Source organism: Leuresthes tenuis, unplaced genomic scaffold (assembly GCF_036924035.1).
Source record: "Leuresthes tenuis unplaced genomic scaffold, fLeuTen1.0.hap1 SCAF_1, whole genome shotgun sequence".
Taxonomy (NCBI): Eukaryota; Metazoa; Chordata; class Actinopteri; order Atheriniformes; family Atherinopsidae; genus Leuresthes; species Leuresthes tenuis.
In genome coordinates this window covers 14161499-14180579 of record NW_027325355.1, presented here as the reverse complement: position 1 = coordinate 14180579, position 19081 = coordinate 14161499, and the positions used below count along the sequence as shown (strand labels likewise).

The 19081-nt window shown below is 44.1% G+C and overlaps 1 protein-coding gene across 1 annotated transcript in view; it reads right to left on the bottom strand.

Annotated features, from left to right (window-relative positions):
- LOC140292382 (Krueppel-like factor 7) overlaps nucleotides 1–18125 on the bottom strand; it is a 41739-nt gene extending 23614 nt beyond the window's left edge. The window contains exon 1 of the mRNA XM_072379486.1: nucleotides 17798–18125. Coding sequence (XP_072235587.1) covers nucleotides 17798–17899 — 102 coding nt within the window. The 5' untranslated portion in view covers nucleotides 17900–18125. The remainder of the gene's footprint in view (nucleotides 1–17797) is intronic.
- Nucleotides 18126–19081: the final 956 nt, after the last annotated feature.

Here is a 19081-nt window from a genome sequence, read left to right as displayed (position 1 = left end):
AGTTTGGGGGTTGAATGCTGTCACATCTTCTAAGAGATGATCTATGATTCCCTGCAGCATCCTCTTTGAAAGGTTGCATAATACTGGAATAAATGGGCATATATATATATATATATTTTTTTTTTCTGCTTGACTGGAAAACACAGTTTATGTAAAATAAAACCGTGAGACTTTCATATACCTTTCATAAAGGCAGTTGTAACTGGTTTGATTGACAAACCAATTGGATAAATTGGTTAAAAATATTAAACTAGGTTATTTATTGAGGAAATGAGGCAACATTCCATAACTAAATGGCAAAAGTAAGTAAATCTTTAGGATTAGCAGTTAATTTGAGAATGAAGTTGCAATCAGATCTATCACAGTCTAAGCTCCACAGCCGGTAGTTGAGAAAGTGTATCACGGCACTAACAAAGAAGAGTTTTGAGGACTGCTGCTATTGCAAATCAGAAATGGTTGCACTATCCACTGTAAAAAGTTTTAACCCCACCAATTTCTCATCTGCGAAACACGGCGGTGGCGGTGTCATGGTTTGGGCTTATTTAGCTGCATTTGAGCCAGGACGATTTGCCATCATTGACTGAATAAATCAAAAAGTGAATTTTAAACAGAATCCAACAGAAATGTTGTGGAAGGACCTGTATTGAGCAGCTTGTAGCCAACCGAGTCAAAGCTTCTCTGTACAAAGGGTTAAAATTCCCCCAGAAATGTTTAGCTGCAGCCATACCTGCACAAAGGGGATAATTCCACAAAGTAAAGCATTATACTACTGCCACACAAAAACGTGGAATATTAGATTACTTTCCAAAGTCAAGACGAAGGCAAAAAGTACCACATTTTTAGCTCTATTCAATCAGGCTTTTTGTTTACTTTTAAGAGTTGTAGGAAAATCTGATGAAGGTTTCGAGTTTCTGCAGAAATGATTAGAATTCTGAAAGCGAATCACAGACTTCCAAGCCCCCTTTGTGCTTCCTCATTTCATCTTTTGATGACACACTTTAAATGGGTGCATTCCTTTTGTTGTCTCGACTTTGGATGCTTTCGCCGCGGCAAAACAGTGTTTGCGAAGAATGTGCTTTTGATTGTCATCATCACTTTCCACAAACGGGGGGGGGGGGGGGGGGGGGGGGACAACAACAACCTTTTGTCATCAACGTGACACATTGATTATTTGTTTTGGCCAATTTATAGCGGGAGTTTGTTGCTTACTTGTTTTAAAAGTGAGCAACATTCATGTCATGGATGAATTAACATACGCTTCGCTCTGCTTCTTTTGTTGTTTCGCATTCGAATGACAGTCTGCTTATTGCTTGCTGTTTGCTTTTATTTCAACCACACAATGGCATTGGTCACAGAAAATAAGATGGCCTTGGCTTCTGTTCACAGGGTCTAAAATGCAATGCCACCGTGATATCGGCGTTGATTAAAACTCCTCAGAGAAATGAATCACACTTTCACACTACAGGTAGGTAGTAATCATATTGGCTCTCACATCGATATGAAAATGAACCGGCTAACCGAATTGTCTTTGCTCTTTTCCTTTTGATGTGATTTTTATGACATGCCGCTTTGCTTTACTGACTTTGTTTACAGACATCTTTGTTATCGGTGCTTGTAATTCAACCCACTTGACACTTTTGTCGAAGTAAAAGTTTGCCGTGGCACTCGATTAAAGAGAGCAGCGTTTCACAGAGCGCGTGTATATTTGAGTGTGTTTATGCACATGTGTGGGTTTTTTTATGCTGCCCCTTCGTCTTATTGGGCCTGTGTCTCCCATTGATCTGGTGAGCCGGGCCAAGCCATCACTTTGAGGTGACAGCTAAATGACCAGTAGCCCAAGGCAGCGGCCATCTCGCCAACAGCCTTTGTGTGTTTGTGTGTGTGCGTGTGTGTGTGTGTGTGTTTGCATTGTGGCGCCTAATCGATACCAAATGATACCATGCAGGAGCTCATCAGCAGTGGCCGTCGCAGCTGACAGAGACAGTAATCTATAGCTTTACCGAGCAATACTTACACAGCCCCCCCACTGCTACATCTATCCCATGGACACATAAGAACTCCAAAATGGCACGCCCTCCCCTTCTAATCTCCCCTTCAGGGTTTTTGCTCCATGGCTCCAGACTCCTTGGAGGGCCGCATGGAATCATCGGCAGGTCCCAGCTGAGCGGGGAACCTGCCTACAGGGCCAGAAGGAGGGGAAAGGTGGGGGAGTCGGCGGGGAGGTAACTTCTCATTTTCCTCAACACTGATCTAAATAGTAGAGTACCCATGCGGTGCTCTGTTGTTATCAATAGACAGAGCAGCAGGGAGTGCAGGATTTGGCCAGGATTTGGCTAGCTTGATGGTGCTTCGAACCAATGACTCTGAATAGAAACGGGGGGTGGGGGGGTAGAAGCTATCCACCTGCAACGATCCAAACAGGTAAAACTGGCTAGGACAGTGCGGAGAATTGCATTTCAGATTAGGAGAGGAAAGCTTAAAGAGTGGATAAAGGGTGAGGCAAACACAAGCATAACAATTATGCTGCAGATTAGAAGAGGAAAAGAAGGAGGGGGAAAGATATGAAGCCTCAAATACCACAGACGGGAGACAGAATTTTCTCTTCCTCATTGACTAACAGCTCCATCTCTCCAGGCAGTCACCTAGCTTCAGATAACACACTACGGAAACAGCTTAATTACACACACGGCCTTATCAGACGACATTAGCCTCGCAGTAATAATCAGCCCCTCAGTCAAAGCCTGGCAACGCAGCACCTTGAGGCAGTTTTACACAGAGCGGGCTTCAAGCTGATAACAGACACCTCCAGTTGTTAAATCACAATTTGCTGATGGAGTTTGAGGGAATAAAGCACATTTAGTTGTAAACCTGCCACCTCCTTTTACAAGCAGTCAATTTTTGTTTGGATGGGTGCATTAATAGACATTTGAGGATTTTGCAGGCGGCATATTCTGGTCCACTGGACTGACTTGCTGAGAATCCACACTGAAGTAGGGATTGTCCATTTCTCAGCACAGTTTGAGAATCAGGTTTAGCCTGATAGTTTCAGTCAAGACGTCTCCCCACTAAGGCCTTTGTTACAGGAGGTTTACGCGACACAAGTGAGTGTGTGCGTGTGTGTGTGTGTGTTTGAGTGTGATCTTCAAAGCACCTTTCATCTGGCAGGGAAACCACAATGATGGAGCGCTCAGGAGTGCAAAAACCTCGTGACCTCTGCTTAATGGAGCAGAGAGACATTTCCCGTCACTTTCTCCAAGCAGACACAACAGAAAGGCACGCGTCCACATCAACCTGACACTCGAGACCTACCCTCTGTCATCCCGTAGTACAACAACATCGACACAACGTGAATTGGAAGGGAACAAGACTATAAGTGAAAGCTGAGATTAGGGTAGGACCACATATGATTACTGCTCGAATGTGTGAGCGACTTGCTACGGGAAGTCAGTGTGATCCTGGATTTTCGCTGCCTGGACTTCAAAATCCCATCATCATATTTACAGTATCATTTAGGGGATCATTTAGGAATTATTGTTAAGATGAACCTTCTACTTTCTATTATTCATAAACAAGGTAATTAGTGGCACTCAACGCTTACCTTTAGAAAAAAAAAAGGAAAAATATTGTCATATTTGTATGTATATATGTTCTGTAATTAAAATTGAAGGCAGAAAAGGTGGAAAAAAAAGCTTTACTGTGTAATAATGACAGATCTGTGAGAAAATTGATAATATTATTAAAAGCTGTTTCATTTCATATTTAATCCCCTTTTAAAAAAAGAATACGTTTTTAGTACTTTAAAATGAACCATTGATATCTATTTACACAGTTGGTCGGCCATATTACTTCCACAAAAAGGAAACATGGAAGAAATGCTGCTCAGAATTCAGCAAAGAAGAAAGTTGGCGAATCTGTGGTCATGGCTGCTGTTTAACCGACCTAATAAAGAAAAAACTTAAGGAGGCAAAGCCAGTGAGTATTGGTAAGACTTTTCCCAGAAGAAACTGATGAACTAACTGATGAAAAACAAAGAGGAACCCTTAGCCCCACCAGTCAAACTGGATTTGGGTACAGTTGTATTTATGCAAAGTTGGATGATCTAACCAAATATACTCTTAGTTTGTTATACTCGTGTTTGAACAGATAGCCGTTGTTTTCCATCTAAAGAATTAGTATTAACCACCAACTTCCCTCAGTAGCTTCTGAAGCATCTCGCTAACATGGATGACATCATTTATAACATGGTTCCCAGGTCCAAATACCAAAGTTCAACTTGTAAACTTAGAAAAAGAATGTAACCAAAGTAATAGACAAAAACAAATTGGGAAAATGTGGAACTATCACTTTCAACATCTTACACAGTACATCGCAGGTTGACAAATGACTGGTTGTGATCCCGTTACACACATTTGCCGCAGAATTTTTTTTATTTTTTTCACACTTCAACAAACAACAGCTGTCACATTTGGATAATCCATCTTCCTGCGCAGACGAAGCTACACGTGTACCCTCTAAAGGCTGAGAGTAGCTTGACAAGTAAACAGATTGAACTCGTGAAGATCTGCCGACCTTGAGAGTGATACAGACATTATTAAGAGGTCTTAGTCTGGGGATACAACAAGTGCGCTGCATATAAAGACCTCTCCTGTGCCATCTAAATAGCTTGTGACAAAGTGTGGAAAATGTCTTTGTTCTGGTATTAAGTCGAGGTTAGGAGAGGTGAGGGTGAAATAGGATCAAGAGAATGGAAGAAGCATCTTGAGACTGATGGAGAAGAGGATGAGATAGAAGCGAAAAAGAAGAATATCGGGGAGGATGGAAGGGGTGGGGGGTATAATCCCGACGGCTGGAGCCGTGTTGCACTCACTGGGGAGGGGAACTCTGTCTCTCTTTAACTGGATTTGGGTGAGCTGCTGTTTATCGGCGTGTGAGTCGCCGAGCGCTCCCTCTCAGCTGTCAAAACCACCCTAATCTAATCAGGGGGCATTTCATCCATTTGCTTTCAACACGGCAGAGTGCAGAGTGCATATTGGCCGCGTTTGTGTGCGTGTCTGAATGAACAAGACGATGCGTATGTGTGTGCGGGGGGTTTGTGGATGGAAGGGGAGTCGGCAGCATCAGTGGTTATACACCAGGGTTAGCAGCTTGCGACAGGATTTGGGGAGTCTGTGCTCCGGATGTGGGGACCCCATTGTGTGCGGCAGGCTGGCTAATCTTCATTACCGCACACAATGAAGGGGCAAGAGAATGGGGCCTTGGCTGGAAAAGGCACCGAGAAACAAAAGAGTGGCGGCCGGTGAAAAAGAAGCAGAGAGATAAAGGGAACAGTGAAGCGGAAAAACTCTGCTTCCTCCTCATACAGTACCAGTCAGAAGGGGCTGCTCAGCAGCCAAATCACATTCACGGACCGTGAAGAGTTGTGCAGTGCCCACACTGATAAGAGCCAAAACAGTTATTTCTTACATGCCTCCCCATGCCTGAATAAGGAGCCACAGCTTTGTCACTCATTACGCCACCAGATCTCGAATAACAGGAGTAGCGAGTGCATGTGAGCAGGACAGGCAGCAGCAGCGAAAGCAGGTCAGTGGCACAGTGTTGCAAGGCCAAGGTGGATTAGCTTGGGGGTCAAAAACGTGTTGGACCGCGAGTTTACAAGGGAACCTGTTTGGTTACTTTTTCGCACATAAGGAGCCGTGCAAACAGGAGGTGGGGCACTGTCATTCCCTCTTTATCCCACAGCAATGCTTTCAAAACAAACCTGAGTGACAAAGATTAGCCCAAGCCGCTTAAAATATTGAAAGATGTCTCCTCGCCGCCACTACAGCTGCGAGCTCTCCTCTAAGAGATAGCGTGGGGAGAGTGTGCGCTTGTGTGTGAGTTTAGGTTGCACGAGGAGAGGCGGAGGCATCACGGCAGGCTGAACCCATTCACCCTTCGGTTCGGAGCGGCTGGCTTTTCAGCAGGAGTGCGAGGACTTTTCACCCCAATTTCATCCTGACAATGTACAGCTTCTCAGCGGAGAGGGGAGGAGGGTGGTTAGACACAGAGAGAGGTGCTAAGAACTCATTGACTTTGGCCTGTAGGTCTGAATGTGCTTGTGTGTGTACTCTTTGACTGGTGTCCCACAAGCAAAGCTTACAGTTTGAAAAAGCAGGTGATTACAGGGCAAAGGGTAAAGCCTTGTCTTGGCGCTGACTTAAGATTTGGGGTTAAAGTTCAAAGGCTGGCAAATTAATGTGTTTCAAATTAAGAAAAGGTCGAGGCAGTTGGAGTGAACGTGGGAACAAGTGTGTGTTTATGTACAATGTACACTACATTCTCTGCTGAATATTCAACATAAAACAACAGCTTTACCTCCAGGTATAAACACACACACACACACCAACCTGCTATATTCTGTCTGTCTCTGTCTTTCTTGGTTATGCACACACACACACACCAATGGAAATTATTGATGTGCTCTCTTATAAAACAGTGGCTGCTCCCTGAAGTATTCCTGGCAACATCACAGGCTGAAAATAGCTACCGACCCAAATAACTTTCCCCGCCGGAATGTAGAAGGAGCCAGACCACAGCCACTGGCGACTGGCTTTTACTAATTGGCATCATTTTACAATGAAATAATATCTGGGGCAATAGACTGAATAACACATAGTAAACTAGAGAGAGGGAGGATGTGCTGTCTAGCCACACGAAAGCTTGCACAGACAAGCAGGGAGTGATTTTGAGGAAGGTTGGATGAGGGGAGGAATGGGAGGAGGATAGGGTTCCCTTCATTCTCATTAGCATAAGTTATCAAATTCTTCTCCCTGAAATACACAAGTGGGATTCGGATGGTCAAAGATTCATGTTTAAGTATGAGTTTAGTTAAAAGATGGAAGGGACAACATATCTGCAACACTGGTTATTCAATGTTTTAAGTCTGAAACAAGTATGCAACATGTGTAAAAAGATTGTACAGCGAAACCAGTAGTGTAGCGCTCATCAACAGCTCCTTCAAAACGTGGCGCCCGAAACCCCAGTCAATGTGCATCAGGGCTGCCTTCTATCTCCGACCTATCTCCCTGGAGAGAATTATGCACTCAGGCATTTTAACACCACAAAGAAACTGCAGCAGCAATAAATCACCAACCTCAGTTTTGCAAACAACACTGTCAATCTGGCAGGAGGACCATGTGGAATGCTTGGATCAAAAGGATAAAGTTTCAAATATGGAAGTGAAATCAGCGCGGGCGAAACAAAACAGATGACAAACGGTTACCGTGCCAGGACAAGCACCTTGCCGATATTGTATATTGTCAGAAAAAGGGTCCCGAGCATGATATCGTGGCCAGGAGAGCTCAAACTGTAGCAGTCGTTGTGAATTCAAAACAAAAATGAAAGGATAAGACCTCAATCTGAGAGCAAAGCTCAGGCTCATGCATGTATGTAATGATCTTCTCAATCTCCTTCTACCAGCCAGTCAGTGCCTCAACAGTGAATAAGAGTTAAAGTTAAGAGGTAGGTTAATCTATTCTGCCAAAATGTCTACTGAGGTATATTTAGATTATACGTTAAAATGCAATATAGCCACGTGAGAGATGCTGAGATGGTACATATCCATGGTTTACTTCCTTCTGGAGACTCTAGGTTGGGTATAAGGTATGTTTGCGAAAAACATGGGTCTTAATTAAAAAGAAAACAAGGAATTCGGGACATGGAAAGGCAATACTTTTGGGTAATAAACACTGGACCTCAGTTCCAAAAACCATGTGAACAAAGACATATGATCTATGGCCCTAACAAGTATATCAGGGTTGGCTAAGCCTGTTACCCAGGGCAACGTGTAAAGAGCAAGAAGGATAGGCAGGTAAGTGAAGAAATGGGTGGATGACAACAAAGAATGCTCTGGGGGTTAGAGTTGCCACAGCGTGTCTTCCCTAGCAGCTATCAAAAATAGAAAAAACTGCCCAATTGGGATCTGTTGATGATCTGTTGGATTATAGCACTAATTAAAGTACTTGACAGCAGTGAAAAGCATGAAGAGAGGTTATTTCGCTGTGAGTTGCACTGAACACAAACAGTATTGTTCTGTTGCGAAGCCCTCGAGGAGCTCAAGTAGACACATCCACACACATTTAGAAAATAACAAGTTGCATTTGGTTTTTGAATCTGACATTTAGAAAAACGACAGATGATTATCCGAAGCAGCGTGAAATGAAAAATAAAATCCCCATCGTCATTGTTCAAGATGCAAACTGTTCTGATGACCATCTCTGCCTCCATGAAATCTGCATTTCAGGGATGAATCAAACAGCGCATGCATGTGTGTTTGAAGTGACCAGTTGACTTTGATCAAGGCCCTGCATTTATGCTGACCACAGGTCACCACCCAAACTACCAGTTTTGGCCAAGATTTCAAACTCATCATCTCGTAAACTGCTCGCTCGCATGCAAGTTATTCCGAGGAAGCGGAGTGGGCGGAAGAAATAAACACAGATGTCTCTTGGCAGCCTAAATCTTAATTAGCACCAGGAGATTCATCTATTCAAAGGGTTGCCGGCCCATCATTAAGGCTAAAACACACACTGCTCTCCTCACATACCAGAACAGAACAATGGGAAACAGAGGTACACTGTCATGCTGATGAATGGCTCTTCCCACAGGTCTCATTAAATCACACAAGGGCACTTCCCAGGCCATTCGAAGAGTGAGGCAAGGTGCAAAATCGCCTAACCCCCTCTGCCTGTCCATTTTGACGCATTCAGCCTTCCTCTTCTAAGCATGCATGTCAAAGTAATATATTTCACAGCGTATAACCTGCACTTGCAGGCCTTGACATGTGGGGTTAATTCCAATTCAGGTGGAATCTGTCTGGTTCTGAGAACACAAGCGGTATCTTTCTCAGGCAACTTAACCCCGCAGGAGCTTGGAAGGACTGAAACTACTTAATACACCCAGTTGGCTCAAGATATCTGTGTCTTTAGGGTCATTTGGAACCTTGTTAAATCTTCCAGCAATTTTAGTAGCAGCTGCTGACAATGGAAAAAAAAAATAGCCTTTATCTATTTCTGACCACCACATCTGTGTCCTCACCCCTGGTTTCAAGCTGCCAAAACAAGTACAATGCGCTCTACTTTTAGATGATCGAGTTGGAAGAGCAAGAGGGAGGATAAAGCTGCTGCCATGCAAGTGAATTGCAATGTGAACACAGTACTATACCTGTACTTCAGGTGGTCTGGAGTAACTGCAGTTTTCTTCCTAAACAGTAGCCGTCCCTTCTGGGAAATGGCACCGTGACACCGCAGAAATTGCTCTAGCAGAGGTCACACAGGAAGTACAGCATACAAAAATGTAACTACACAGTTTTAATGTTTCACTTTTTATTTTTTTTATTTCTTTTATCATGTTTTGTAAGATTTAAAGTAACTGTACTTTCTTGCTTTTTAAATGTACCACGAGCCAGGTTACAAAACACTGAAGGTGCAAGACCGGGTAACACATCAAAGCATGTCAGCTATTGTGATGTCAGTTTTGGCACATGGCACCATCCCCACAGGCGAAAATGGCTACCATGTACCAAGTATAACAGAGAAGCCGATACAGTAAGGGGGTTGATCTCAAAGGAATTAAAAAAAATAAAAGAGCAGGGTGAGAAAGAAATATAATAAAGACGGGACGAGGGTAAGAAAGAGTGAGGTAAGAGGAAAAGGGAGGAATGATGAGGCAACTTTGGAGCAGAGAGCCTTAACAGGTGGAAATACGCACAAACTGGCTTTGCATGACCACCACAGCCAAGTGCTGAGGCCGGCATGCAAAGCATGCACACACATGACTGCACACAAATGCACACAAACACACTGACTGAAGGAATAATGCAGAAAGTCAAGCACACACACACATTTGTGGACACTGAGTGCCACTTGGAGCCAATTTAACATCTTTCTGAAAGACTTTTACACAAGCACTCACTCTGCTAAAAAGTCAACAAGGGCTACATTGGGAAGCAGGCTGTGATCTTCACCAATGACTGCCTTACTTTTTAAACTTTTCAACCAATTTCAGAGAGTGTCGTGTCCTTGTGGCTGTCACCACCAAGAGCTTAGGGCCGTGATTGATGACTGGCTTTGGATGACAACAACAAGCAGCAGTGTTTACTCAGGACAAATTGCCCTTGTCTTTCTCTCCGGTCCATCTCTTTTTACCCCCTTGCTCTAGCTCAGTCTTTGGAGAAAGATGGTCCACATGGCTGGATCTCTGGTTTCTGGATGGCAAAAGCTCCCTTGGGGTGGGATTAGCCTCCCAGACTGACAGCTAAACAAACAAAAAGCTGATCTTCCTTCTTGCCAAGGCTGCCTAGCAACAGGTAGATAGGAAGATGGGGATGTAACGCTTCGAATGCCACAGACAATTAGTGCTTTAAAATGCCGGCACATAGTATGAGTTTGTGGTCATTGTTAAAGCTGGTGGATGTCTAACTATGTGAGGCTGGGTGATTAAACAAGCTGAGGCCAAAGTCAAAGGATAGGGAGCAAATTAATTTGAGCCTTTGCATAGTCAAGGGTTTTTTTGCATAGAGTGACTCTTGGCAAGTATTCTACATGTTATTTAGAACACACCCCTCAATGCAAATAAGATGCAATTTCACTTTGTTTTTGCACAGCAGTCAGAATCAAAAAACAGATCAGTTTAATTTTGACTTCTACCAAGATTTAAAAAAACAGAAATGTGCCCTTTTCCCACTAAATTTGGCATCTACATTGTTTTTTTAGTTTTTTTCTCCTTTAAATGCAGGTACAGCCAATAAGGTGACTGGCTCTTTAACCATTGCCAGAAGCAGTGTTACCATAGATATGATATGCATTCACGTAAAAAAGAGAGGATCGCATTCCAATATCTTTCAGGCAATTTCCTGACAATACAGCAATACTCAACAGTTAGCCGCTAGCTACCGTGCAGACTGATATTGGTCTGTTGCATCACTTTTTATCCACAAGTTGGTACTTTTGTCAATTTCAGTGCACCTGATGCTTTAGCTGGTACAATGTTGTTCAAACTTATAGCATTTTAGAGCTTTGCTAATGCTTGATGCCACAGGGAAGGATAGCACACACTCAGGGAAAGATAGCTTGTCCATATGGGAGTCATATTCCTGTCATTGCTTATTGGAAGTGGAGCTGATTAATACCCACAAGTACTGGAAGGCATTTGAAGAGAAAGCCAGATCCTAGTGGAGTTTTTTCCCAATGGAACTGGAGCTTTAGAAGCCTAAAATCACAAATCAGAACAATGTTTCTACTTTTTAGTTTTTGTACAAATCAAACAAATGCTATCTTACTTAATTTTGTGAAATTTGGAGTTACTGGCCAATGAGTTATGCTACTTTTGGACAGATCGTGGTTGGTTGTTGACCCTTCGCGTCCAGTCTTTATGCTAACCTTTATGCTTACCCAGCTTTTATGCGAGCCTAAGCAAGCCTAACCTTTAACTTAACCTACATTAGGTTCACCAACCTTATAAGTGCTTAAGTGTAGAGATATGGGAATGAAATCGATCTTCGTTCAACGCTTTTCCAAAATAACTAACGTGATAAAGTCAAAAAGCTGTCACTTTGTTACAGTCTCTCTCGTAAGAACACACCTCATTTTACAGCTGCTCCTTGAGAAGGCTTTTAAAACAAGACAAGGAATACTTTTGATTTCATCAGGGGAATTTTGTGTTTTGCACCTTTGACTCCTCACATGCTCTGTGTAAAGGGGCCTCTTTTAGTTTGAGCTTTTTGCTCAATTTTGATCGCATAACACTCCTGGGTTTGACTTTCTGTGGAGGCTGACTCTGAGTACGGGTTAGAGCAGGGCAAATCAAACAAGGCAGCTGTGACTTTGTCAAAACTGTCTTCTCAGAATTTGTCAAAGGGAAAAAAAGGGAGCAAGGGAGAGTCATGAGATAGAGCATCGGGGATGGATAGAGCAGTGATTTTGAAGCATAAAACAAGTGTCTGAGACTTCTTTTCTCCCCGCAGTCTCCCCACCCGGATGGCAGCAGCGAAGCATGTCGGATCACTGTAAGGTGCTGTAACGGCTTCCCGATTTCCCCTCAAATGATGTGAAAGTCATTGCCAAGCCATGTGTGCTGGTGTGAGGCGAAAAAAATGACTGGCTCCTCTTCTCACTGTTAATCAAACCTGGGGTAGCAGAGCGTTTCACAGAAGGAAGCCATACATAAAGATGTACTTGTTCGCCACTCTCCCCCCTTCCGTCCTCTGCTCTCCCCGCCTTCTCTGCCTTTTTCTCCTTACACCACCTCCTCTGCCTCTCCTTCTGTCACCGAAGCGTCAGACAAATGAATACTTCCACAGCCGTCCTCTCTTTCATCAGCGCTTCCCATCTTTTCATCAGTGCCCATAAAGCAGTAGCCGGTACCTATCACTGGCAATCGCCTCTCAGCTGCCTGAGTGATGAGACAGAGGTGGCAGAGTTCACTAAGCGCTCTTATGGCAAAATGGATGTTACTGGGTCAGGGGGTCGCTCGCACATCTCATTACACAAGATACACAGACACACAAACCTAATGGTGTGTGCATGAGAAGAAAATAAATCCCTTTGTTAAGAGAATATCCTGTAAAATCAAAATAAAATACTCCAATTCTGAGCCTCCGTGTTACAATGTGCATTCAGACCATAAGACTCGGACAATCAACATAAGCAAACAGATTCAAAAGATACTTTTCTCCTGTAAAAGATAATTGAATACATGCAAATGTTGTCTAGAAAACAGGCAGCAGCGTGTCTGCTCAGGAGCCAAATTGAGTCTTTACTGTTTCAGCTCATTTATCTGTGTACAATAACAAAATTAAGTCACTGCTCTTTTAATACAGAGGACGAGCCCTCTCCTCATTAAACATCTTTTCCCGGGATCGATGCACTGAGTGATAACCTTGTTGCTGAAAAATGCTTTAAAGAGCCGAGCAGAGATGCTGCACTGAGCAGCGCCACACAAAGGCTTCCTTTCATGCCTCACTGCATCACAGACCAGGCCATGTCAAATACATTCTACGTGGCATCCATCTTCAAGATCATCTGACTGCTGTCGGGTTAGAGGCGAGCAAAACAACGCTGTTAGGAATCAGCTCCGTGCTCGCCATCTGAGAGTCATGAGGTAGCTGATCGCAAAACTTTGAGGATGGGTTCAAACGGGGACCAAATGTCAGCTCAATCAAATGCCAGTGACGATTTTTTTTTTATTTTTATGGGAGCGCGCCCAAACTTCATTTCATGTCTCACACTAAGAGTAAATGTGACATTTTAATAAAGCAACATGTCTGGAACGGAAACACTTCCAGGAGCTCTTTCGAGACAAATAAGATTAAGTCCCAGTTTGTCCTCCCTCCTCCTGCTTGCTGAAGGCCGAACTGTGCCTCTTACAGGATTGATTTAATTTTAATTTGCATAAAATTACATCGAGTAGCAGCCAGTGAAAGGTCGTCAAAACACGAGATGTGTTTTAGGATTGCTTAGTATGTTTTTCCTTCGTAACATCAATGCTGGTTCCTTTTTTTTTTTTTGTTGCAGGTGCCTCACAAAGCAAACAAGAGTGACTCAGAAAGCATGTTTACCTGGCACCCACTGTGTTTCAACAGAGCTGAGGAGCGTACAGTACAGTGTGGCGGAAAAGAAAGAGTCCAGAGCTTACATAGCAGCCATGCGGCGATCAAAAATCCATACTGTGCTAATTCTACAAGAAGAAAGTGGGAAGGAAAAGCGGGCAGACAGAAAGAAAGGAGAAACAAGGGATGGAGGAAGACAGGAAGGCGGGGGCCAGTTGGCTGTGCTCCCCAGCATGCCTGCTGTCTGTGTGAGAAAGCAGCTGTGGCCCACTGAGGATTACATAACATTCTGAGACACACACGCACCAGCATGCGCGCACTCAGACATGCACAGAGCTGCTTATGGATGCATATGGATATTCACAGTTTCGCTGGCGATTCTCCGCTTTATCTTTTGTTGCTCCTCTTAATCTTCCTGGCGATGTCTCCAGAGGCTGCGCGAGGGTTCTCGGCGCTGCTGCATTTCTCTGGCACTGACCACAGCTTTAATAGCCCAGCGTGGGGAGACTTTTCCCTCGGAGGCCTCAGTCAAAATGCTAAATGACTCCATCTATCTGCATCCCCGTTTCTTCTTCCTGCTCATCGCCATGTCTCGCTACCCACTTGTTCTGTGAATGTCTGCCTCCCGGTGCCAGCCAACCCCAAGGGTAGGGGGCAAGGGAGGGGGTGGGGGGGGGTTCAAGCCCACCGGACTGTGAAATGCAAAACCCTGCGGTGGGAGGAATGTGCGTGCTCGGCAACTTCCCCTGACGTCCCCCCCCCCCCCCCCCCCCCCCAGATGGAGTTTGTGCCGCCGTCTGAGAGATGTCGCCACTAAGAACTAGATGTAAGTCGTTGCATCTGAGCGTGTTGGTTTGCATCTGGAGGTTATGCCAGAGTGCAATCTACATCCGCACGAAGCCCATAATACACAGAGCAGCCATCTTCGCTTGGGTAGGCATCAGGCACTCCTCGGTCTAAATGTGAGTGCTCTGTGTGTGTGATGAACCCCAGAGGGATGATATATGCTTTGGAGGGTATGGAATGTATCCTGAGGTCAAAAACAGACAACCATGGGTGGTGTCAGGTTACATCCTACCCATCAGGGTCAAGTGCTGTGCAATAAGGGCACATCATCACTGGAGCCTGAAGATGGGAAAAGAAAATAAATAATAATCCATCATATCAGCCGGATTTAATTTCAGTTGCTTATCTTATATGTCAGCATCAAATTGTTCTGACGATACTGAAACTGTCAGTGAGGCTCAACGAGGCTTTATCTGAGCAAAATGTCAGTTTACAAATGAGCATAACAAGCACTGGAAATTGTAGCCAAGACAACAAGTCATTTCTGTTGGTCCAAAGATGCAAAATAACACGTGCCGTCTCTGCTTTGAGTGAAACTGGGTTCCACACATAATGAGCAAGTTTTGACCCGCTCTGCTTGTTCCAAATCCAGCTCAGCCCTGCTGTTTGTTCCAACTCTGAACAACCAACTGTACTGGGATTTGGAAGCGAGACAGCACAGTTCAGTTTGGCACTATTAGGTTCAATAATGGAACAAATAGCAGCCTCAAATGTACCATCTGCAGACCTCCAAAACACTTTACTCCTTCTCTGCTCCCCATCCCTCTATAACTGGCTGAATCATGCCTCACAGACACCAACAGGGGACACAGTCATCATTCTTGCCCTCACATCTCAGGCAGCCATTTAGGGGGCCGACTACAACGGCCCCCTATCTTACCATCAGATGCCATAAAAGCATCAAATTCTAAATTGTGCCCAGAATACAGCGGGGACTACTCAAACCGCGGGTCCACTGCAGGAGACAAAGCTTTTAAGGCGAGCCCCAACTCATAATTCCTGCATTCAGCAGGACTTGTGGCGTCTTCATCCTGCTGCAATGAGCACAAGGAAGGCTTTGCCAAGCACATCTCTGCACTGCATGGGGAGAGGAAGATTCAAAGTGTGGGGCAAGTCTTAATCCTTGTGCTCACAAGGATGGAGTGTGATCTTCTTATCCAAAACTAAGGGTTGCTTTCCAAAAAAATGTTCTAAGATAATCACTCCTCTGATTCGCAGTGGGACACTGAGACTGAACGCTGTTGGAAAAAAAAGGATGGAAACTGGGAGGATTGTAGGTCACACTCTGTTAATCATCTAGTTTTCCTTCCAGGGCACCAAATACTGCCTTTTTGTCACAGCAGGTGGAGTTCATTTTGGTGCATACAGTGATGCACAAGGACCAACGATTTATCAAAACTGCAAATACCAGCAAAAGATCAAATGTCTGTCAGGAATCTACTCAATAAGGAGATTGGTGGGGTGATGGGGCATGAAGTCTTAGCACTTTTGGTCACAAGACCTCACCAGGAATTTTTTTTTCCACTAGTTTTCCCTCTGTTTTCTTTTCATTCGTTGTTTACTTTTGGTCAAGTTTAGGCAGAGCTACTTGGTTAGTACTGGCATAAAATACACCACTGGATAATGACATGAAAATACACACTTTCTTGATGAAAAATTCGTCCGAAGGGTGATACTCTAATGATAATATGAGAACTTCTACACAAGTTGTGGATAAAGTTGCATCAGCTTATATTCTGTTTGCTTCATCGTTCCATTTAGCCATCAGTGGGATCAGGTTTAATGAGAGTTTGTCTGTAAAAGCAAACAGCAAATGTTTAAATTAGATATCATTTAAGAAACAATAAGACAAAGGAAATGGTTGAAAATGGATAAATGAGTGCTGTTGGGTTCAAAGACATTAAGGCTTTCGAGAGACAGCTCTTACAAAAGTCCCCATGGTTTTCTTTTAGTCCAAAATGGACGTTGTCCTGGGAAAATGTGCTGCAAAGAATCATTTCAATCAAAGAAAACTGACATTTCCAGTCTCCACAGATAAGAGCTTCCCCGGCCTACGCGCGCAGCTGTCTCCCTCTTCCATTTGCATTAGGTATTGATTTTGATATGCGGGTAGTGGGTGAGAAACAGGGGAGAGACGCGCGCTGCATATGGTACACGTAGGCCCGTGCAATTTAAAAATTCACTGACAGCGAGTAGGGAGTTTGAGACTTGTTATGAAAAGATGCGTCGGTGGCTAACAGTAGGATGCCAATTAGGCAGGCCGGCCACGGCGAAGACATCCGCGGTCACGCACCGGTTTCTCCATCTCTCCCCCCACCCCTCCTCCATCCCCATCCTCCTCTATCCGCATGGAGCAGACAAGTGATGAAAAACTGAAGCTCCAATTTCATGAACAACACAGGCATCAAATTTCCACGCAATGATTTTTCCCCCCTGCTTCTTTTGCCTGGTCAGTGGAGAGCAGCACTGAAAACAGCATCTCCAGTAGCAGCAGCAGCAATGCAGGAGGCCCTTAGAGAGTCTTAGATTTTTTTTTTTAATGGGGTGGAAAAAAGGGAAACTAGGAGGTTTGTTGAGGGGAATGGAGGCTGGAGGTGAGGGAAAAGTGAGAGGAGAGTTTGAGAAAACCAGATTTATTATCAATATTTGAAGATTTTATGCATTTCTGCACCAGAAAATGTTAAAGGAGTCAAACAGATGCCATTTTCCATAGTAAATGTCGTTATTTGCACCAACACACGTTTCATTTCGTGTGTTTTAGGACGATCTAAGAGCAGTAAAGATCGCGTAAAGTACCGGCGCATCTCCCCACGCATCCCTCGCCATGTGCTCGCGTGGACCCTTCTACTTCTCCACAGTCATAAGCTAAATTGAAGGAAGCGCGTGCTACATGGGGAAAAATATCGGAGCGAACATGCAGATGACAGTTCTTTTGCGCCTCCCTCGCACATATTTTTCACAATTACATTAAAAGATGGCACAAAGCCAGACATGTTAGGGTATCTATTATGAATAAGAGAGGGGACTTCTCTCAGATAGCTCAGTGATCTGAAGGATGCATATGTATTATTCACGATCAATTCAGTCCCCATTATGGGATCGGGATCTTCATCTTCCCGGATCTCATTTGACAGCTTTATTACGCGCTGGTGTGCGTTCGCATTTTAACCACTTAGCAGTCTCTCGGAAAACTGTCTGATATACGAGGGACTGGAAGCATTTTATGTCCTCACTTCAGCCCGGACCGCACGTATCCACTCTTCGGAGGAAAAGTTGACGCCTGCATCCCGAGCGCATGTGATCATAAAATCAGCGACGTGCGACTCGAGCCCCTCACAGCGACGAGGACCGAAAGTTGAGACGTACCTGCTGCCAGTTTTCCTCCAGCGACGGCATGGCAGAGAAGTAGCCGGTGTCGTGAACAAGCTGAAGTTCCTGAAAGATACTGTGGTTCGCCAAGACATCCATGCTGACGCTCGGTGATGGCAAAACAAGAATGATCCACAAGAAATGCGCCTCCTGTCTTGGTTCTCTCAGACCTCTACATCCACTTCTTTCATATTAGTCCTTCAGAGATGATTAATAGCGCAGTGTAGCGGCTGAAAATGAAGCAATTCGGGGTCCCTGTACCTGCGCGCGTAATCGGACTCGGTGCGTAAAAGAGACTGGAAGTGATGGAAGCTCCATGCGTATCCGTGTTGCCAAAATAGCCACTGATAGGGAGCCAAAGGATGGGGAGGGGTTTGTAAACGAAGGGGCGTAATTTAGTTTGTCAATCAACTCCGCCTTGCTTGTCCATTTAAGGCGAATGGGCGGTTGAAGGGTTATTAGAGCGGCGGCAGTGCGTGGAGAGGCGGGGTTTGGTGAATTCGGCGGGCGGGATTGGCTCCAGTGTCGCGTCACTCATGCCGAATATGGGCTCGATAGGTGAGCTATTTATGGATGGGTATATTAGATTTGGATGAAGGACTGAGAGTCTAGTCTGAGTCGAGAAGCCATGGAGTAAACATCATGTGCTCACAAACAAGAGCTGGAGTGTTAATAAGCTGCTATATTGTTCCACAGTTATAATGAGATTCAGTGTGAGGCATTTACACTATAGGAAGGGAACATTTCTATAGGGACTGCGCTTTAATGAGTTTGAGTTACCTAAAGGATATTTGAATGTTCCATAATAGGCTGAAAAACTGTTGCGCAAACCCCCCATTTTATTATATTTAGCTTCCACGCAGCAAGACTTTCTTGTAATATTTTAAAGTGGGTTAGATCAATAGTTTTTAAAAATTTCTGAAGGTTTCTTAAAGTTTTTCTTTGGGCATTGGCTGCTTTTTCACTCTTTTATTTTTATCTAGTCTTTGCACCTGACCATTTTTAGAGATAAATATTTGTTTGTGTGTTTAACTTAACACTTCCCCGCGAATTATTCAAACGTAACAAAAGCACCTAACTCAAGGGATGAACCAGTGTTCATCCGAAACAAATCTTACGAGCAGCATGTCAGAAAAACACGTTTCCATTTCTTCAGTTCTGGGAAAAATACCAACGATAAGTCTATAAAATAGCCATGGAGTAAACATCATGTGCTCACAAACAAGAGCTGGAGTGTTAATAGGCTGCTATATTGTTCCACAGTTATAATGAGATTCAGTG